Source organism: Vipera berus (assembly GCF_964194415.1).
Source record: "Vipera berus genome assembly, chromosome: 2".
NCBI classification, from domain to species: domain Eukaryota; kingdom Metazoa; phylum Chordata; class Lepidosauria; order Squamata; family Viperidae; genus Vipera; species Vipera berus.
The window spans coordinates 282,959,660-282,982,425 of NC_138203.1; the positions used below are offsets into that span (position 1 = coordinate 282,959,660).

Here is a 22,766-nt window from a genome sequence, read left to right on the forward strand (position 1 = left end):
AAATCCATCTTTATTTGGGACTGCTGACACCACACGTGCTGAAAGTCTGCATCAATTGTAGATTTTTTTTAAAAAAAAAAGTGGTTTCCAATAACTTTTGAGGCCACTTGATTCATTTTGAAATGTTGAAGTTCATCTGCAACTTTTGTCTTCGGGTATCAAATTCACCTGGCTCACTACAAACTACCAGCATTTTAAGGGTTAAATTTGGAGCCAGAAGGTTAGCAGGGGTGAAAGTGCCAGACTAGCACAAGGAGCATCTGGGTTCTACTCTCCCATCAGCTGCAGATGTGAGCCCTTTCAGCTCAAGAACCAGGCTGCTCTAGGAGTGAAAATGCTGCATTAGAACCCAGGGTTTTGCCCCCTCCATCCCCATTTAGCCATGGAAGTCTATGGAGAGTCTCAGTCATCCAGGTCATAGTTGTCCCAAACGTGCTTTTCGTGAAGCAACGGGACTTTCTTGCTTTTCTTTGAAAAAGAGGGAGGGAGGGAGGGAGGGAGGGAGGGAGAGAGAGAGAGAGAGAGAGAGAGAGAGAGAGAGAGATTCCGAAGATCGACAGAGGTTTAAAAAACCATAAGGAGGAGGAGGAGGAAGAGGAGAAGGAGAAGAAGAAGAAGAAGAAGAAGAAGAAGAAGAAGAAGAAGAAGAAGAAGAAGAAGAAGAAGAAGAAGAAGAAGAGGAGGAGGAGGAGGAGGAGGAGGAGGAGGAGGAGGAGGAGGAGGAGGAGGAGGAGGAGGAGGAGGAGGAGGATAGTAACAAGCAACGTGGAAAAGGGAAGGGTAAAATCATTCCCAAGCAAAATTGTACAGGTGCATACTGGTAACCGTCAGGAGTCGAACACCTGCCCTGCATGGATTTCCCAGGACCAGTTCAAAGACTCAAGGGTTAAAACCATAGAGTTAGAATTTCTAGAAAGGAGAATCAGGAGCGGAGCATTTCCGGTAAGGGGTGGGGTTTGATTTTGAATTTCTCTGCCGCTGGAGAAAAAGGGAGGAGGCGGAAGAAGGGGGGGGGGTCAAACAGAGGAACCTGAATTGGATGGGGGGGGAATCTTTCCGCACCGCTGGGACAGCGTAAGTCGCCAGAAATCGCCCCCGGTTTTCTAGAGGAGAATTAGGGGAGGGGAGTCCCTGGCTGCAGTGGCTGCACTTTATCCGAGTCACTCTAGACTGGGGAGGGGGGGGGACTATGGCCCCTTTATAACTTGTGGACTTCAACTCCCAGAATTCCTGAGCCACCAAGTCACAAAAGGGCCATAGTTTCCCCACCTCTTCTCTAGACCCAGTAGCACATTTTAGCAAATATATATATATATATATATGTATGCATGCATGCATGCATATATATATATATATATATATATATATATATATATATATATATATATATATATATATATATATATATATATATATATATATATATATATATATATATATATATATATATATATATATATGTATATGATGTATATATATGTGTATATATATGTATATATGCAAATATATATGCAAATATATATATATATATATATATATATATATATATATATATATATACACATATATATACACATATATATACATCATATATATATATATATATATATATATATATATATATATATATATATATATATATATATATATATATATATATATATATATATATATATATATATATATATATATATATATATATATATATATATATATATATATATATATATATATATATATATATGCAAAGAACCTGTGGCTCAGGAAGTTAAAACAACTGCCTAATATATAATCAGCCCAGGTTCGAATCTCAGATAAAGGGTATGACTGACTGATGAGAACATAAAGAGTTCGAAATGATCATCTCAGCCTCCCAAAATTCTTTATTAGCAATTTGAATAATTTGCACAAATAATGAGCTGTCATAGTTGACTATATCCTGTACATTGCACCATGTAGTCCTAACTAAAACGTAACTCTCATTGAATGAAAGTGGACTTACTTGTAAAGAGATCTGCAGAACTGTAAGAGCAGAGCTGTGGTGGAAATGTAAATGTCTCTGTAGCAGTTTCCAACAGTGGGAATCCTAAGAAAGCAAGTAACTCCTCCATTTGCCCTCCAGAGATGGGTATCAAAGGCAGACTCCTTTTAAACACAGAGGCTCCATTAGTCAATATATTGCCATTCTTATGCCTGCCCCCTTAACATAGCCCAGTGGGGAGAAAATGTAGGAATCAGAACATTAAATAACAGAAAAAGGTCTGCTTTTGTTTCCGTTGACCTTTGGTGACACTTCAAAATGGAGAGGAAGCATAGAGGCAAATAAAATAATTTTTTTTTGCTTAATTACTTATTGGCCACTTGACCTTACTTAATTACTTTTTGGCCACTTAACTATCAGGTCATGCAAGTGTGGTATAAATAAACCACAATGGGGACAGCTGAAACCTGCTAAGCCCCAAAGTGAAAACATTGTGGCTTAAATGTATTTTGGGCTCTTATTTTTTTCTTTTGGCAGGAAGCTGCTCATCACATCACATTAGGAAACTTCAGGCGTCTTCAAGGACTTCCCACCATCACAGCCAGCAGTGCAATCTGGTGGATTTTGCTACAGAGCCGCCATCTTTGTGAGACCAGCAGGCAGGGATGAAGATGGAAGCGACGAACTCACCCTAGACAGCTGAGAGGTTGCAGAGAGTGGGGAGGGTCCCTTCCATCGTCCAGACCGAGAGCATCTGGGAGGGTCTGCGAGGGATGGCGGCCCACCCTGAGGTGAAAGAGGAACCAGGTGAAGGCCTCTTTCCTCAGGGTGAGGCCCAGTGGCGTGGCTGCCTCACGATAGTGGGGGCTCCTCCTTGCACCTGGGAGGTTGCCCGTACCATGCCCAAGGAGCCCTGGCCGTGGGACAACGCCGAGGCCTTCCTAGGCTCCTTCGAGCAGGTGGCCCAGGCCTGCCAGTGGCCCACAGAGGAGTGGGCATCCAGGCTGCTGCCTGCCCTTCGGGGAGAAGCCAAGCAAGCTTATTGCCGGCTGTCAAGGCCAGACCAAGAGGATTATGGGAAAGTGAAGGCGGCCATCTTGCGTGGGGACATCCTGAACCGGGAGAAGCAGCGCCAACGCTTCCGGCGTTTCTGCTACCAGGAGACTGAGGGTCCACGGGGAGCATACAGCCGGCTGCAGGCGCTTTGCCACGAGTGGCTGAAGGTGGAGAGGCTCTCCAAGGAGCAGATCCTGGAGACCCTGGTGCTGGAACAGCTGCTGGACACCCTACCCCAGGAAGTGCAGAATTGGGTGAGGGAGCGGGACCCCGAGAACTGCTCCCAGGCGGTGGGTCTGGCGGAGGAATACCTGAACGTGCAGCGAAACACCAAGGCAGAGGAACAACAGGTGAGAGTGGGACCTCGTGGTGCCCAGGGTTTGACCTGAATCAACAGGGATTATTCCAAGATTAGAAAGAGGGATCTGAGGTTCTAGGCTGCCTTAGAGGGATAGAATCAAAGTCACGTGAGGTGCATTAATGCCACTTTATGATGCCTTGGTAAGGCCACACTTGGAATATGGCATCCAGTTTTGGTCACCCCCACGTAAAAGTGATGTTGAGACTCTAGAAAGAGTACAGAGAAGAGCAACAAAGACGATCAGGGGACCGGAGACTAAAACATATAAGGAACAGCTGCTGGAATTGGGTATGTCTATTTTAATGAAGAGAAGGGCGAGGCATGACATGATAGCAGCGTTCCAATATCTCAGGGGTTGACACAAAGAAGAGGGAGTCAAGCTATTCTCCAAAGCACCTGAAGGCAGGACAAGAAGCAACGGATGGAAACTAGTCAAGGAGAGAAGCAACCTAGAATGAAGGAGAAATATCCTGACAGAATAATTAATCAGTGGAACAACGTGCCTCCAAAAGTTGTGAGTTGTGAGGTTAGCTGAGGTCAAGGGTAGCCAACATATTGTCCAAGTCTTCTTTAACAAGACTGTTGAATGGGGAATGGTTACAAGAATTTGAGCAACTCGTCTGTAGCAGTTCCAATTTCAAACCTAGTTAGCCCCAGAAAGTTAGTCTCTGGGCACTTCCACATAGATCCACCTGAGCCAAATGGAATACAGATAGTCCTCCACTTACAACAGCTCATTTAGTGACCGTGGGAAGTTACTGCCACCCTCAAAAAAGTGACTTATCCCCATTTTCCACACTTAACAACCACTGCAGCATCCCCATGGTGGTGTGATCAAAGTTCACACCTTTGGCAACTGACTCATATTTATGATGGTTGCAGTATCCCGGGGTCATGTGACCCCCCCCTTTTGTGACCTTCTGACAAGAAAAGTTCAATGGGAAGCCAGATTCACTTAACAACTGGGTTACACATTTAACAACTGAAGTGATTCACCTCACAACCATGGCAACAAAGGTCGTGAAATGGGGCAAAAAAGGTCTCAGTGAGCGACAGAAATTTTGGCTCCGTTGTGGTCATAAGTCGAGGACTACCTTTATTGTATATCCATTTACCTCACGATAATCTGCATCTTTGGCTGGAGCCCCACAAAGGCTTAGCGTAGCCATTGTTGAGGCATTTGTTGTTCTCTGTAGAAGACAATCTTTCTCCCCACCACCCCCAGGAAAAGATGGCGGCTCAGCCCTTGACTTATAGAGCCTTGGTGGTGCAGTGAGCTAATGCCTCCTTAAGTAACACCAGCTGCCTGCAATTAGTGCAGGTTCGCATCCCACCAGGCTCAAGGTTGACTCAGCCTTCCATCCTTCCGAGGTAGGTAAAATGAGGACCCAGATTGTTGGGGGCAATTAAGCTGACTTTGTAATAATGCCGCTTGGGGGGTGTATGAAAGCCCTAATAAGCAGGCATATACATAGAATGAAGGTTACTGCTAAGCTTGTAAGCCGCCCTGAGTCTTCGGAGAAGGGCGGGATACAAATGGAATTAAAATAAATATATATATATATGCCCGTCCCTTTGGTCCATGCCCGGGGACACGTGTTCTGATAAAGGCCTCTCTTGCTGCAGGCCCCGTTGGAGGAAGAGGCAGCGGTGGACTCGTATCGTTCCCCAGGGATCCAGCCTCCGTCAGACAGTGAAGAGAAGCAGGGGTGCCCACAAGTCAAGGCAGAAGAAGAGGCTGAAGCCCAGATGGTCGGTAAGCAGGGAGACCTCCACATTCTTTGGAGCCATCGCGGGACACAGCCAGAGATGCTCTGGAGCCTGGTTGGAGACAAGTGTGTGAGCTGGAAGGAGGGGGTCTTCTGTGTGGTCTGGGGTTGGACTAGAAGACCTCGAAGGTCCCTTCCAACTTGTTATTCTATTACATTACATTACATTCTGTTCCTATTCATATTCCTCTGTTCCTATTTCTATTCCTCTGTTCTATTCGATTCCATTCCATCCTATTCCTGTTCCTGTTCATATTCCTGTATTCTATTCCTATTCCTCTATTCTGTATTCTATATTCTATTCTATTATCACTTTCTCCTTCCTGGTCCAATATCTCAGAGGTTGCCACAAAGAAGAGGGTGTCAAGCTATTCTCCAGAGCACCTGAAGGCTGGACAAGAAGCAAGGGATGGAAACTAATCAAGGAGAGAAGCAACCTAGAACTAAGGAGAAACTTCTTGACAGTTAGAACAACTAACCAGTGGAACAACCTGCCTCCAGAAGTTGCGAATGCTTCATCACTGGAAGTTTTGAAGAAGAGATTGGACACACCGGTTGTCTGAAACGGTATAGGGTTTTCTGCCTGAGCAGGGGGTTGAACTAGAACAGGGGTAGGCAACCTCGGCTCTTTTATGACTCATGGACTTCAACTCCCAGAATTCCTGAGCCAGCTTGGCTGGCTCAGGAATTCTGGGAGTTGAAGTCCATGAGTCATAAAAGAGCCGAGGTTGCCTACTCCTGAACTGGAAGATTATTTCAGACAAATGGTTCTCCAATCTCTGCTTAAAAGCTTCCAGTGTTGGAGCATTCACAACTTCTGGAGGCAAGTTGTTCCTCTGATTAATTGTCAGGAAATTTCTCCTTAGTTCTAGGTTGCTTCTCTCTTTGATTTCCATCCATGGCTTCTTGTCCTGCCTTCAGGTGCTTAGGAGAATATTTTTTTATTTATTTTTTTATTTTAATCCCATTTATATCCCGACCTTCTCCGAAGACTCAGGGCGGCTTACAATTTTTAAAGCACAAATCAATGTGCTTAGCAATAGCCTTCATTCTATGTATATGCCTGCTTATTAGGGCTTTCGCCCCCCCCCCCAAGCTTGACTCCCTCTTCTTTGGGGCAGCCCCTGAGATACTGGAACACTGCTATCATGTCACCCTTCACCCTTCTCTTCATTAAATTACACATACCCAATTCCAGCAACCGTTCCCTATATGTTTTAGTCTCCAGTCCCTGGGATCAAAAGCACACACACACACACACACAAAAAAAACCACCCCTCAATTTTGATCTCTAAAGATTCTCCTAATATTTCTCATTGTGTTAGCAGACAACTGGTGTCCGGTGATAGTGGAAGAGGAAAAATACACCACAGAAGTGGCAGGCCAAGGGGATCCGTCTGTCCTATCCAGAGGAAATGCTGAACAGACCATCTCAAGTAACGAACAGGAAAACACCTCCAAGGACCACAATCGGAGAAACAGGAGGCGGTCCACCGAGGAAATGGACAAAGCCGGGTCTTGCGAAGGTGATTGCAAAGATGCCCGTGAACGTGCAGGCCAGCCAGGGACTCGCCAACCCAGTAAGAGACAGCGAAGCTCTAATGGCTTTGGGAAAATCTCTAGCCCAAGCCGTGTGCTCAACCAGAGGGCCCTCGCTGGAGGGAAAACCCAGAACAAGTGTTTGATTTGCGGGAAATCCTTCCTCTGCAGTTCGGATCTCATCGTTCACCGGCGAACCCACAAGGGGGAGAGACCTCACGAGTGCCCCGACTGCCGGAAACGGTTCAGGCGGGGCTCTGACCTCAACCGTCACCGAAGGAGTCACACGCAGGAGAAACTGTACAAGTGTGAGATTTGTGGCAAGCGTTTCTTTGAAAGGTGGGGTCTCATCGTTCATCACCGAAGCCACACCGGCGAGAAACCCTACAAATGCCTGCACTGCGGGAAAGAATTCAGTTACAGATCTCACTGCAATCGGCACCAGAGGATCCACACGGGAGAGAAACCCCACGTCTGCCTGGTCTGCGGGAAAAAGTTCATTCAGAAGGTTCACCTCAACAGCCATCGCAGAATTCATCTGGGAAAGGCATCCTACAAGCAGGCAGAAGACGGGGAAAGTTTCGGCGTGAGCTGATGGGTTCACCATTGGGGAGAGGACTGACAACGGCCTAGGAAATAATCTGGATCGAATCTGGGTGGGATGCAGACTGTATCCTGCAACTTCATCCTGGGACATGTATGTCCACCTTCATTCATGAGAAATAAATTTACATGCCTGACTGCCCTTTTCCTTCAATATGCTCCGTCCTCGTCATCTTTTGTCCAAAAAAAAAAATTCAATTTCCTTAACGTCATTTCCTGCTTTCAGGATCTGTTTTGTCACATAGTGTTTGGGGTTCTCGCACTTCTGCAGCTGCTAGAAAGTGGTTGTTATGAAAGGCATGCCACAGCTGGTGTCGCAAAGGTGCTTTTTCAGGTGGCAGGACTTTCTTGTTTTTCTTTGAAGACGTTTCGCTTCTCATCCAAAAAGCTGCTTCGGCTCTGACTGGATGGTGGGGAATGGAAGGATTTGTATTCCTTGCAGACAGCTGGTCATTTGCATTCTTTTAGAGCAGGGGTGTCAAACTCAATTTCATTGAGGGCCGCATCAGCATTGCGGTTGCCTCAGGGGGCCGGGTGGCTATGGCCTGGGTGGGCGTAGCCTACTGGGTGGGCATGGCTAGAGTGCGTATGGCCTACTGGGTGGGCATGGCCAGCTCTACATCATTTGCATCAAGGGTGCCTATGGGGGCCTGGGCAGGAGTGGGACAGATCTGAGGGTCTCTGGTAGAAGGAGACTCTCTGGGCCAGGGCCAAGGCAGTGGGGGCCGGTCCCTCACTGTTTCCAGGATGGCTTCGCAGGCCACATGAAACCACTTCGCGGGCCGGATCTGGCCCCCGGGCCTTGTGTTTGACATGTCTGTTTTAGAGAGTCGTTGAGGCCATTTGGAGGTTTGTCTGAGTCCTCAAGGTCACCCGAGTGTGCAAATGGGTTGAGGACACAGCTAAACCTCCAAGTGGCCTCAACGACTTTCTTAAAAACATGCAAATAACCAGCTGTCTGCAAAGAATATAACTCCTTCTATTCCCCCACCATTCAGTCAGAGCTCAAGGAGGTTCTTGGATGAGAAGCGAAACATCTTCAAAGAAAAATAAGTCCAGTTGCCTCATGAAAAAGCATCTATGGGATATTTCAAACACTAATCTCTCCTACAAGCCCCTCTCAGGTTGAACCATTATTATTGCTTGCAACAAAAAAAAACCACAGAAAACCCAGACATTTCTTTACTTTAAAAAGTGGAAAGGTGGGGAAAGACAGATGCAGATTTGTTAATTATTGTTATTGTTATTAGACACAAGTCCAAAGTGTGTGGCGGCAGCCAAAAAAGCCAATGCAACCCTAAGTTGCATTAAGAGAGGGATTCAATCAAGATCGTGTGAGGTACTAATACCACTCTATAAAGCTTCAGGAAGGCCACACCTAGAATACTGCAACTAGTTTTGGTCACCACACTATAAAAATTCTTGACACTCTAGAAAAAGTGCAGAGCAGAGGAACAAAGATGATCGGGACTGGAGGCTAAAACACATGAAGGGTTACATGAACTGGTCATCGCTAGTCTAGTGAAGAGAAGGACCACGGGAGACATGATAGCAATATTCCAGTATTTGAGGGACTGTCAGAGAGGAAGGGGTCAACCTATTTTCCAAAGCACCTGAAAGCCAGACAAGGAATAATGGATGGAAACTTGATCAAGGAGAGATTCAAGCTAGAAATAAGGAGAAATTTCCTGACAGTGAGGACAATCAACCAATGGAACGGTTTGCTTTCAGATGTTGTGGGAGATTCATCGCTGGAAGTTTTCAAGAAGAAGCTGGACTGCCATCTGTCCGAAATGGTGTAGTAGGGTCTCTTGCTTGGGGGGGGGGGTTGAACTAGATGACCTACAAGGTCCCTTCCAACTGTGTTACTCTATTCTGCTGTGTACTGTTCTATTCTAAATTCAAGCCACTCAGAGAGTAACCCAACTGTCACGGCTGACTTGCTACGCAGCGTGCTCGCAACCAGACAATAATGGAAAGGGAGAGGGAAGGCATTGGAACGTGAGGGTGGTTTTGGAGGGAAACTCTGGAATGCAAGTGTGCCGCCTGGAAGCCTGAGACACTTCCAACACACACACCCCAAGGTCACCAACTTTGAGAATGTCCGAGGCAAACAGATCGTTCTCATAGCAACTGAGGTGCAACTGATTGGTGTGGAGAAAGGACCCTGAGATGACCAAGTTGTGTTTTTTTTCAGGGGGGAGGGGAATTTAGCCATAGCGCCATGGTGGTGCAGTGGTTAGATTGCAGTACTGCAGGCTACTTCTGCTGACTGCCGGCTGCCAGCCGTTCGACCCTCACTGGCTCAAGGTTGAATCAGCCTTCCATCCTTCCAGGATTGGCCAAAAATGAGGACTCAGATTGTTGAGGGCAATATGCTGGCTCTGTAAAACTATTTTAGAGAGGGCTGTGAAGCGGTATATAAGTCTAAGTGCTACTATGCTTTTTTCGCGCAAAATATTAAAACTGGCTTTACCAACTCTGTACCCATATTGTCTGTTCTGTTCTTTTCTCTTGGAGAGGGGGAAAAAAGTCTTGGGATTTTCTTTTGCTGGCTAACATATTGGGACAGTCGACAGGCCCTTTTTCATAAGGACTTTCCACGTTGAAACATTATTTTTTTTTAAAAAAAAAGGAAACAACACCCCAAGAATTTTCACGTGTTATTTCTTACCTAGCATAAGCCGTGACACAGAATCCATCAAGCCATGTTAACTAAATCGGCAATATGGGTTTCTCGACTTACAACCACAATCGGGCCTGGAAAATTTGTCACCAAGTGAGGCATCACAGGATGGCTCCTGATTATACCACTTTTTGTGCTGGTTAAGCAAATCATAGTAGTCACTAAGTGAAACATCACGTGAACACGACTTGCAATGTTCCGTACCAACATCCCCATTGACTTTGCTTGTTGGAAGCTGTCTAAGGAGGTCACAAATGACAATCACACGACCACAGGATGTTGTGACCATTGTAAATAGCAATAGCACTAATGCTTATAACACAAAGGGAAAAAACAGTCCAACTTATCAAAAACAGTACCATAAAAAACAGAATAGAAACGCAAGTTAAGATAGGCAAGAAAATGGTAAGCGAGCACCTGTCCAGCCTGGACGAGTTCAAATCACCAGGATCAGATGGATTACACCGCACGTTTCTCAAGGAACTGGCAGATGTGATCTCAGAACCACTGAACTATATCTTTCAAAGATCCTGGAGCAGAGGACTGGAAAAGAGCTGATGTAGTTCCCATCTTCAAAAAAGGGGGAAAAATACATCCAGGAAACTACAGACCTATCAGCCTGACCTCAATACCTAGGAAGATTCTGGAAAAGATAATCAAACAATCAGCGAACACCTAGAGGCAAACAAAGTCATTACCAAAAGCCAACATGGGTTTGTCCAAAACAGATCATGCCAGACAAATCTTATTGCATTTTTGACCAGGTGACAAAATTAGTGGACCAGAGGAATGCTGTAGATATAATTTACTTGGACTTCAGTAAGGCATTTGATAAAGTAAATCACAACCTTCAGCAACCAGCACCGCCCACACCTTCCCCTTTTATTAGCAGCCCCAAGGCGTGGCTTCTCAATGCCTTCTCCTCCTTTCGCTGAGTTGCCTCATAGACTTTCTCTGGTCTGCTCTGCTAAACTGCCTTCTACTTCCAGCATCTCTAAATAGATTCGTCTGTGAAGCCTCAGAGTCCAAATCTTCCTCCTCACACAGCTGAGCCTCATACAGAACATGATTGGAGGGGCCCGGCTCTTCCTGTGACTGAGACTCCTGTAATGCATCAGAGCCTCCCTCCGACACCAAAGGCTCTCCAAGCCCCTCCTCCTCCTCCTCCTCAGATCCCTCAGACTCAGCTGGTGGGAGCACAGGCTGACACGGAATCACAACACCCGACTTCTGAACGGTGAACATGCCAAGTTACTTTTGCTTTCTTTCTTAAGAGAACTACATGTCCAGTTCTCCTGGTGAACTTTATTCTCCACCTCTGAAAGTGGCATTATGTATCCATATTATATGTGGACTATAGCACTGATGATATTGCCTTGTTTAGATAATGAGACATCTGCAAGAAAACAACCAAGCTCAGAGAACATCAAGGACCGCTCATATCCACATTATTTAAAATGCATGTCCAACAACTGGACAAAATATTTAAAATAGGGCTGACATAATGCACAACTGTAGAGCTAGTGTGCCTTTCACAGTTTATAAACCATTCTATCAATAGTTTACAGTTGGAATTTCCTGTTTCGCAGTCACATCAAATAAGTCATTAATGTAACGACTGTGAAGGATGCCTCCCTTGGAGGTTGATGAATGTGATAGGTACACAATCAATTTCACCCTATTACAAAATCGCATAGTATATCAGTTATCCAGTTGACACTGAACGAGCTTGCAAATCACAATATAATGTGGTTTTTTGTCAAAGGCCTAACCTAACACAAAGGTATTGTATATTCACATCATTCCATAATCAATAATTCCATAAAGATCACATGAAGTCTTAATGCCACTTTACAATGCCTTGGTAAGGCCACACTTGGAACACTGCATCCAGTTTTGGTCACCACGATGTAAAAAAGATGTTGGGACTCTAAAAAGAATGCAGAGAAGAGCAACAAAGATGATTTGGAGCCTGGAGGCTAAAACATATAAAGAATAGTTGCTGGAGTTAGGTAAAGGTAAAGGTTCCCCCGCACATGTTTGCTAGTCGTTTCCAACTCTAGGGGCCGGTGCTCATCACCATTTCAAAGCCGAAGAGCCAGTGCTTGTCTGAGGACGTCTCCGTGGTCATGTGGCCGGCATGACTAGACACCAGAGGCGCATGGAACGCTGTTACCTTCCCACCGTAGTGGTCCCTATTTTTCTACTTGCATTTTTACGTGTTTTTGAACTGCTAGGTTGGCAGAAGCTGGGACGAGTAACGGGCTCACTCTGTTACATGGCACTCAGGATTCGACCCGCCAAACTGCTGACCTTCTGATCAACAAGCTCAGCGTCCTAATCCACTGAGCCACCGCGTTAGGTATGTCTAGTTTAATGAAGAGAAGGACTAGGGGTGATATGATAGCAGTCTTTCAATATCTCGGGGGTTGCCCCAAAGAAGAGGAAGTCATGCTATTCTTCAAAGGACCTGAAGGCAGGACAAGAAGCAACAGCTGGAAACTAATCAAGGAGGGAAGCAGCCTTGAACTAAGGATAAATTTTCTGACAGTTAGAACAATTAATAAGTGGAACAACCTGCCTCCAGAAATTGTGAATGCTCCAACACTGGAAGTTTTTAAGCAGAGATTGGACAACCATTTGTCTGAAATGGTATAGGGTTTCCTGCCTGCGCAGGGGCTTAGACTAGAAGACCTTCAAGGTCCATTTCTGCTATTCTATTTTATTCATAATTTGCTAAAATGTTATAGCACTGAACTCTTTATGTTCTTCAATTTCTTTCCTTATGACACCATCTCATCCTCTGCTGTACTCTTCTCCCTTTGCCTTCAGTCTTTTCTAACATCACTTTTCCACTCTTTCTCTCTTCCCATTTATATAATTCCTCTCTTCTCATTTAGTGGCCAAAGTATTTGAGCTTCAGCTTCAATATCTGCCCTTCCAAAGAACAGTCAGGGTTGATTTCTTTTAGGATAGACCTATTTGACCTCCTTGCAGTCCAAGTCTTCTCCAATGCCACAATTCAAAAGAGTCAATTCTTCAGCACTCCGCCTTCCATACAGTACAACTCTCACCGCCATGCATCACTCCTGGGAAAACCGTAGGCTTCAAGCTTAATTTGAAAGAGGCTCGGTCTTTTTTATGCAGTTCCACCCCGTGCAGTTTTACAAGCTTTAAAACAACAATCGGAGCCGAGTCGAGCCTTTTCTATGTTCCTGGTAGGAATTTAGTGATTCCTGAACATTATCCTTAATCCTCTCATCCCACTTATCAGCATGCACTGGGCCTCTCTTTTATGTGAGTTCTTTCATGCCGGCGAAGGTGTGTATTAGAACTGAAGCACTTGCCACATTCCAAACATTTGTACGGCTTCTCCCCGGTGTGAATCCTACGGTGGGTCACAAGGGAGCTGCTCACACTGAAACTTTTTCCGCACACCGAGCACGTGTAAGGTCTCTCCCCTGTGTGAGTTCTCCGGTGGGTACTGAGGTGCGCGTTCCAATTGAAACACTTCCCACACTCGCGGCATTGGTACAATTTCTCCCCCGTGTGATTTTTTTCATGGGTGCTCAGGTTGATCTTCGTGATGAAGCACTTTCCACACTCCGAGCATTTATACGGCTTCTCTCCCCGGTGAATCCTTTCGTGTATGATCAGGTGAGAGCTGCGAAGGAAGCACTTCCCGCACTCCGAGCATTTGTAGCGCCTCTCGCCCGTGTGAATCCTCTGGTGAGAAGTGAGATTGCTGCTCACATTGAAACTTTTCCCGCACTTAGAGCATTTGTACGGTCTCTCCCTCGTGTGGGTTCTCTCGTGGCGACACAGATGGGCATTGGAAGCGAAGCACTTTCCACATTCTGTGCATTTATAGGGTCTTTCCCCTGTATGCGTTCGTTGGTGTCTGCGCAAGTGTGTGTTTGAACTGAAACACTTAGTGCATTCCAGACACTTGTAAGGTTTCTCTCCTGTGTGAGTGATCTGATGGGTAATAAGTGAAGAACTCTGAGTAAAGCTTTTCCCACATTCCAGACATTGATACGGCTTCTTCCCACTGTGAGATCTCTGATGCCGGCTTAGTTCGGCACGCTCGCTGTAGCACTTTCCACATTCTGAGCACTGATGGGGCTTTTCTCCCGTGTGCGTCCTTTCGTGCCTCCGTAAGTGGGTGCTCGAACTGAAGCACTTTTCACAAGCTAAGCATTTGTATGGTTTCTCCCCAGTGTGAGTGATCTGATGGGTAGTAAGAGAAGAACTCTGTGTGAAGCTTTGGCCGCATTCCAAACATTTGTACGGCCTCTCTCCGGTGTGAGTTTTTTGATGCCGATTTAGCTGGGCTACTTGAATAAAACACTTGCCGCACTCCAGGCATGGAAACGGCCTCTCCCCTGTGTGGTTTCGCTTGTGCAGGCTCAGTTTAGTCCTTGTGATGAAGGCCTTTCCACATTCCAAACACTTATGGGGCTTCTCTCCCGTGTGAATTTTTTTGTGCTTGATCAGGTCAGAGCTGCGAGCAAAACCTATCCCGCACTCAGAGCATTTATGAGGCTTCTCGCCGCTGTGAATTTTTTTGTGCTTCAGGAGGTCCAAACTGCAAGCGAAACACTTCTCACACTCGGGGCATTTATACGGCTTCTCTCCCGTGTGAATTTTTTGATGTTTGATAAGATCAGAACTGCGAGTAAAACCTTTTCCGCACTCCAAGCATTTGTAGGGTTTCTCGCCAGTATGAATTCTCTGGTGGGAAGCGAGATTACTACTCACGCTGAAACTCTTTCCGCATTTTGAACATTTATAGGGTTTCTCGCCTGTATGAGTTCTTTGATGGACACTGAGGTGTCTCTTTGAATTGAAACACTTTCCGCATTCCAAACATTCGGAGAGTTTCTCTCCACTATGTGTCCTCCGATGGGAAGCAAGATTACTGCTCTCACTGAAGCTCTTTCCGCACTCTAAACACATGTATGGTTTCTCCCCTGTATGTATTCTCTGATGCACACTCAGGTGTGTATTTGAAGCGAAGCACTTCCCACATTCCAAACATTTGTACGGTTTCTCCTCCATGTGAGTAATTCGGTGCGTAATCAGGGCCGAACTCTCGACAAACCTTTTCCCGCACTCCAAGCATTTAAAGGGCTTCTCCCCCGTGTGGGTCCTCTGGTGTCTCTCTAAGTTTGTCTTCCAAATGAAACTTTTCCCACATTCGGGGCATTTGTACGGTTTTTCTCCCGTGTGAGTGTTTCTATGCCTACTCAGTTGTGCACCTTGGATGAAACACTTTCCGCACTCCAAGCATTTATGCAGGTTGTCAGCTATGTGAGTTGTTTTGTGTGTGATAAGATTCGTCTTCGTCATGAAGGCCTTTCCACACTCCGAGTATTTGTACGGCTTCCCTTCTGGGTGAAATCTTTGGTTTGCACTTGGCTTTCTTTTATCCATGATTCTCCACTCGTCACCTTAAGAGATGAAGACCAACAGTATGTTATAATAAACCACAGTTAATACAGGGTGAACTCAAGCAGCAAACCGGGCAATATATCATTACGTTATCTTATTGATTAGATAACTCCTAATCAGTGACTTGTCTGATTAGACATCCCTCGGAATGCAGTGAAAGTGTCCCATGTATCCATGTACCCACAAATTACAGATATGTAATTAATTTGAGTGGGGGGAGGGGAGGGAGAGATTATTTGGTCTTTGTGGCACCTTCCGGTCTGTGTTAACTCCTGGCAATTGCCTGGACAATTCCTGCAGTTTTCTTGGCAAGGTTTTTTTAGACGTGATTTGCCCTTGCCTGCTTCCTAGGGCTGAGAAAGAATGACAGGCCCAAGGTCACCCAACTAACTGGCTTGGTGCCTAAGGCAGATCTAGAACTCCTGGTCTCCCGGTTTCTAGTCTGGTATATTAACCATGATGCCAAACTGGGCCTCATTTGGAATTAAGCAAGATGGTTTATTAATAATAGCTTGTCAACTATGCTTTCTCGGTGAACTGCAACAAGGTGATAAGGGTCTAAATTGCTAAACTGCCCCCAAATCACTATTTTCTGTAAGAAACTGTTGTAATAAGAGGAACTAGAAACACTTCTGCACAAATAGCAATTGTCATCCATCCCACTTAAGTTAAATTAGCAAAGAAAGACTCCTGGCTCATTATGTTTTCCAAGAGCATACTTTGCTAAGAAACACAGTGATTACAGATGTAGAAAGGCAGACTCTGTTGGGCTTGGTGCGAAAAAGATGGAATTAAATTCCCTCTTTTCTCTGACCACCCCATTATCAGGCAATGCCCAATGAGACGTTCTCGGGTAGTTTAGGAAATGGACCCAGTGTTTACGCCCTCTCCATCTCTGCATTCTTTTGACCTGGCATTGGATTGGTGTGACTCACCGTCAGGGCCGGCACAGCTTCACTTCCAACCCTTCCCATCCTTAACCACCCACATTCCAATCTCTCTCCTCCCCTCCCCCTGTTGCAAATGTCAGGCTGGCAAGATGCAATCTGAAGCTAGAAGCAGAATGGCAGCCATGACAGCAATAGCAATAACACTTAAGACTTATATACCGCTTCACAGTGCTTTATAGCCCTCTCTAAGCGGTTTACAGAATCACCAAATTGGCCCCAACAAATCTGGGTCCTCATGTTGCCGACCTTGGAAAGGTGGAAGGCTGAATCAACCTTGAGCCGGCCAGGATCAAGGTATGGTTTGGGGTTTCCTGCCTGAGCAGGGGGTTGGACTAGAAGACCTCCAAGGTCCCTTCCAACTCTGTTATTCTAGCAGAGCTCTCAAAGGTTACTAATGCAGGTGCTCGATGGAGACATGGGCTGTTTCCGTAACAAGAAGAAATATTACTATTGGACAATGGGAACATCCGGTGAGTGGGGACGGGGGAGTTTATTTTTTAACTAAACAAATCCTTGAGCAGGAAAACCAGAGCCGGTTTTGCTTCTGCTGTGCCAATGTAGATTTTCAGTAAAGTATTATACTCTTGGTAAAATCATGCCCCAGGAGGTTTTTCTGGAAATGCCAACTGGACAGTTTACACTTACGACCACAATTGGGCCCCAAACTTCTGTTGCTAAGCAAGACGGTTGTTAGGCGAGTTTTGCCCCATTTTACGACCTTTCTTGCCACACCTCTTAAGTGAATCACTGCAGTTGTTAAGTTAGTCACTGTTCTGAACCAGCCTGCTACCGGCCTTGCAATAAGGCAAACCCCTGTTCAAACAGTAGAGACTGGAGAGCGTCTGAGGCTGAAAAGCGTCTGCCAAGATTTATTACTCAAACAACAGAACAAGAAACAAAAACACTGGAACTTGAATCCTCAAACGGAAGGGTTGCTTTCAGCCACCAGCCCTTCCCCAAACACTCCTTTTATTTAGAGATCAGGGCGTGGCCTCCCTGTGCCTCCTCCCGAGGAGTCCCACAGCCTTTCTCTGTTTGGTCCTGCTCGACTGCCTCCTGTGTCGGGCGTCCTTGAACAGGGCCAGCTGTGGGTCATCATCCTCCGCACTATCGGGCTCACGCAGCTGAGAAGAGGGCCCCGGCTGGGGGCTCTGCGAAGCCTCCAAACCATCATCAGCCGGTTCGTCTTCCACACACTCCTCCTCCCCCTCATCTGAGTCATCCGAGACATCTGAGCCGGCTGCCGGACCCACAGGCTGGCCCTGAGTCACAACAGTCACATGAATCTGGCTTCCCCACTGACTTGCTTGTCAGAAAGTCGCAGAAGCGACTGCAACTGGGACACTGCAACTGTCATAAATGTGAGTCAGTTGCTAAGCATCTGAATTTTGAACACGTGACCATGGGGATGCCAGAAGGGCTTTAAGTGTGAAAAACTGTCATAGGTCACTTTCTTCAGCACTGTTGTAACTCTGAACGGTCCCTAAACAAATGGTTGTAAGTCAAGGACTACTTGTATTGGGGAACATGTCTTTACGGCTTACACCAGGTGGAAACCTGGAGTTGGAAAAAACCCCAAATTTCTCAGCTACTGTCTCTGCCTCAGAAAGACTGAAAAACTTCAACAGATGCAACGAAAAGGACATGATCCAAATGTATTTTAAAATCCTACAAACAGCTATGGATATTCATTCCTAGGAAAGAAACTGCCTTACCAAGAGAGGCCAAAATCTCACTGATCTCCTCCATGACTTCTCTGTGCAGAGCTTTCTGGTCAGGCTCCAGCAGCACCCACTCGTCCTCAGTGAAATGCACATCCACGTCCACTAAGGTGAAGAGCCTCTGAAAGGAGAAAAATCTTCTTTGCTGACAGATCGCTTAGAGGCGTTAGGACCCAAGTGGTCAAGGCAAGGTAGGCCTCTAGAGCAGAGGTGTCAAACTGCCGGCCCGTGAGCCGGATGCGTCATCAACAAACCGCGCCCACCCCATTGCCGGCAATGGGGGAAAAGCTCTGATACGTCACGTGATGTCACGAGCTTGACATGTCTGCTCTAGAGAGACCCTTATTTCTCTTAAACAATGTTCCAGCCAATGGCCCTCTATCAACCTGTCAGCTACGCTGACTCAGGAATTCTGGGAGTTGAAGTCCATGAGTCATAAAAGAGCCGAGGTTGCCTACCCCTGATCTAGGTCAAAACTGAACAGCCTTCTCTCAATAGAGGGGGAAGGATATGATATTCTCTATCTCCAGTCTACAACACAGTCCTTTCAACTATTCCAAGAAGGCTCCACATCCATTTTCATGACTCAGGTGACCCTAAGGACACAGATAAATCTTCAGGTGGCCTCAAGGACTCTCTAAAAAGAAGGCAAATGACCAGTTGTCTGCAAGGAGTATAAATCCTTCCATTCCCCACCATCCACTCAGAGCTGAAGGAGCTTCTTGGATGAGAAGAGAAACATCTTCAAAGAAAAAACAGGAAATTCCAGTTGCCTCATGAAAAAAGCACCTTTGGGACAGCATCCCCATGATCAAAATTTGGGTACATGTACTTATGACATGTGTGCTGTCCCAGGGGGACATGTAGTCACCCTTTTGCTACCTTCCCAGCCGGTTTCTGACAAGCAAAGACAATGGATGAGGCCAGATTCACTTAACGACCATATGATTTGCTTAACAACGGCAGCCATTCGCTTAACAACTATGGCAAAAAGATTGTAAAGTGGGACACGCTTTGTTGCCTCTGCAATGAATAAGAAAAATGGAGTGGTTGTTTATGTTAAAAGTGCTATAACAGCGGACTTAATTGAAGCAGATAAGCATGGAAGATACGTAATGATAGATTTGTTGCTAGAAGGCAAAAAAACGCTTTTAGTTGGACTGTATGCTCCTAATCAACAACAACAACAGGCTGACTTTTTTAGCTTACTTCACACAAAGCTTACTCAGTTGGATTACAAATCGTTTATTTTTATGGGGGATTGGAATGGCGTTTTGGACGTACAGATGGATAAGGCTGGTTTTTTTTTAAGCGTATTCCGTGTCATGCCAGACTGCCTAAGTCTTTTTTTGAAATGAAGGATGATTTGGAATTGCGAGACATTTGGCGTGACACACACCCGCATGAAAAGGATTATACTTTTTTTTCTGATAGACATCAATCTTTTTCTAGGATTGACTTTATTTTGCTGACTAATGATTTTTTTTCTAGGATTAAGAAGGTAAAGATTTGTGCAAGAGCTATTTCTGACCATAGCCCAGTATGGTTAGAGATTAATAAGGATAACAGAGATAGGCGCTCGTGGCGCGTAAATGAGAATTTGTTTAGAAACCAGAAAAATGTGGAAGAGTGTAAACAGCGAATGAAGGATTTTTTTGAAATTAATATGAATAAGGATACTTCTATGGATATGGTCTGGGATGCTAGCAAGGCCTATATGAGAGGAGTGTTGATATATATGAACAACAAACATAGACGTACTTTGGAAGCTAGAAGGAAAGAATTGGAGAATGAAATTAAGGAAAAAGAGAACGCTTTGACTTTGAATCCATTGGATGTGAAGACTAAGGAGGCTATTAAGCTATTAAGAGGACAATTTGATAAATTAATGGCTGATCAAGTGGCAACCAATTTGAGGTTTGCCAGGCATAATACTTTTTGCAATGCTAATAAGCCAGGTAGATGGCTAGCTTATAGACTAAGGAAAAAGCAGAGGGCTTCTAACATAGATAAAATTGAACACAAGGGAAAAATGGTGTTTCAACAGGATTTTATTAAGGAAGCCTTTGTGGATTTTTATTCTAAATTATATGCTAAGGAGAAGATTAATGAAAAAGATATTGATGAATATTTGGAGAATGCTAGCATCCCGGTGCTTACACAAGTACAAAAAGAGGAGATTAATCAACTGATTACAGAAGAAGAAATATTTACAGTAATTAAGGAGTTGAAGGTTGACAAAGCGCCAGGTACAGATGGTTTGACTGCGGCCTACTACAAAAATTTACAATTAGAGATGGTTAAACCGTTAAAGGAATTGTTCCAGACAATCCAGAGAGTGCTGCGTTAGCAGGTATAAGTGATTGGATTAATTTGACACAAGAGAGATTATTAAATCTTGAGGGCCACGACTTGCTGTTTGGCTGGCATGCATATTTGTTGTATGATAAGAAGGTAGATAATGTGTTTAGAGTGCATATTTTAAGACAGGCATTGCTGAGAGTTTGGAAGAAGTACAGACATAAGCTAGATTGTAAGATACCATTGTGGGCAATTCCAAAACACGCAATAGAAAATATACATGCTGGTTTCAAACATGATGTGACTACGTATAAGGAGATTCTAAGCTTGGAAAGAAATGTTTGGTGTTTGAAGCCATATAGTCTCTTGCGAGACGAGAAGATTGTTCAAAATTGGTTTCAATATACTCAGCTACGGGCCAGGTGGAAAGATCAGAAAAATGGTTTCACAATGACTGATGAAAATCTGATAAAGCAAATTAGAAATCAGGGACCAGCACATATTAAACGGATATATCTTGCATTGATAGAGATTGATTCAGAAACAGAACTTGTTAAGGATTGTATGATAAAATGGGCCCAAAACATCCAGGAAGTTATCACAATGGACACGTGGGAAAAGATTTGGGTGAGGAACGTAAAATTTACACAAGCTCAAAATTTAAGAGAGAACTTTTATAAAATGTTTTATAGATGGCATCTAGATCCTAAAAAGCTTGCAAGTATGTATCCGAATTATCAGCCAAAATGCTGGAGGTGTGGTGATGAAGATGCAACATATTTTCATGTATGGTGGACTTGTAAAAAGATCAAGGTTTTCTGGATAAAAATTTGGTGGAATATGCAGAAGATTTTTAAGCAAAGGATAAAGTTTTGTCCGCAACTCTTCTTGTTGGGAATAATCACGGATGCTACGGTTGTGGACACTAAGTTGATGTTAAATTTAATTACGGCAGCAAGACTTTTGATAGGTCAGTATTGGAAGAAAGAGGAACTGCCGACCATAGAAGAATGGACTTAAAAGGTTTCCGACCTGGCAGAGATGGCAAAGATTTCGGCTTATTTGAAAGATCACTCGCAAGAACGTTATATTATGGAATGGAGAAAATGGATTGAGTATATCCAGAACAAGTATAGGGTTAAGAAGTTTCATGTAGCATTTGAATAAGTCTTCTTTCTTTTTTTTCTCTTTTAGCTTCTCTATATATATTTAATATTACTAAGGTTTGTCTTATCCTATATAAGCTGGAGAGTGATGGATTTTAGAGTTTATGGTTGTTAGTATATGGTTGTTTACGATTGTTTTTTTTTTATATATACCGTGTATTTAGCTCTGGGAAGTCGGGGGGGAGGGGGGGAGGGGGAGAGGTAGGGGGGGAGGGAGAAGGGAGGGGGAGGGGGGACTGTTAAAGATAAACTGTATGTTAAAACTTTTCAATAAAAAAAAAACAAGCGCCTTGCTTAACAATGTTAATTTGGGGCTCAATTGGGGTCGTAAGCCGAGGACAACGGATGGAAACTGACCAAGGAGAAAAGCAACCTTCCTTACAGGGAGGACAATTAACTCGTGGAACAGCTTGCCACCAGAAGTTGCGGGTGCTCCATCGCTGGATGTTTTTAAGAAGAGACTAGACAGTCACTATAGGGCAGGGGTAGGACACCTTGGCTCTTTTATGACTCGTGGACTTCAACTCCCAGAATTCCTGAGTCAATATGGCTCAGCTTGGAAACCTCTCCCTTTCCCCTCAGCATGGCTGGCTCAGGAATTCTGGGAGTTGAAGTCCACGAGTCATCAAAGAGCCAAGGTTGCCTACCCCTGGCATAGGGTTTCCTGCTTGAGTGGGGGGCTGGACTAGAACAGGGGTCCCCAGTCCCTGGTCTGTGGACCAGTACTGGGCTGCAGCATGCCAGCAACCAGTCCGCGCAAACAAGCAACATCCATCTGTGGGATGCAAGCAGCACAAAAAATCACGCCCCCTTCCATCCACAGAAAAAATTCTCTCCACGGAACCAGTCCCTGGTGCCCAAAAGGTTGGTGACCTCTGGACTAGAAGACCTCCAAGATCCCTTCCAGCTCTGATTATTCTACTCTATTCTAAATATTGATAGGTATAAGTCGTACTAGTAAAAGCTCTTTGAGGATCTTCCACAATCTTTCAATGTAGGAAAGGGTAAACATTAAAGTAACGGCATGAAATGTCACTAGATCCGCCAGAGAAAAGCCTGCCAGCAGTCAGCTTCTTGGCTTCGGAAGGGTTAAACGCACCAGGGGAGATTCCTAGAGAGGAAAGGAACAGGAGCAGCCCGTTGTGGATGCTTCATCACTGCAGGTTTTTTAAGAAGAGG

The 22,766-nt window shown here is 44.8% G+C and overlaps 1 protein-coding gene across 2 annotated transcripts; it reads left to right on the top strand.

The window, feature by feature from the left end:
• The first annotated feature begins 2,645 nt into the window (after positions 1–2,645).
• On the top strand, positions 2,646–7,508 carry LOC308661198 (zinc finger and SCAN domain-containing protein 21-like). 2 transcript variants are annotated; one of them, XM_081316059.1, is made up of 3 exons: positions 2,646–3,387; positions 5,025–5,154; positions 6,493–7,508. In XM_081316059.1, the coding sequence occupies exons 1-3, from the start codon at positions 2,755–2,757 to the stop codon at positions 7,299–7,301; spliced, it is 1,572 nt and encodes a 523-aa protein (XP_081172185.1). In that variant the 5' UTR covers positions 2,646–2,754; the 3' UTR covers positions 7,302–7,508. The 2 variants fall into 2 exon arrangements, with proteins under 2 accessions (XP_081172185.1, XP_081172186.1); XM_081316060.1 differs by having other exon boundaries at positions 6,496–7,508.
• The last annotated feature ends 15,258 nt before the right edge of the window (positions 7,509–22,766 follow it).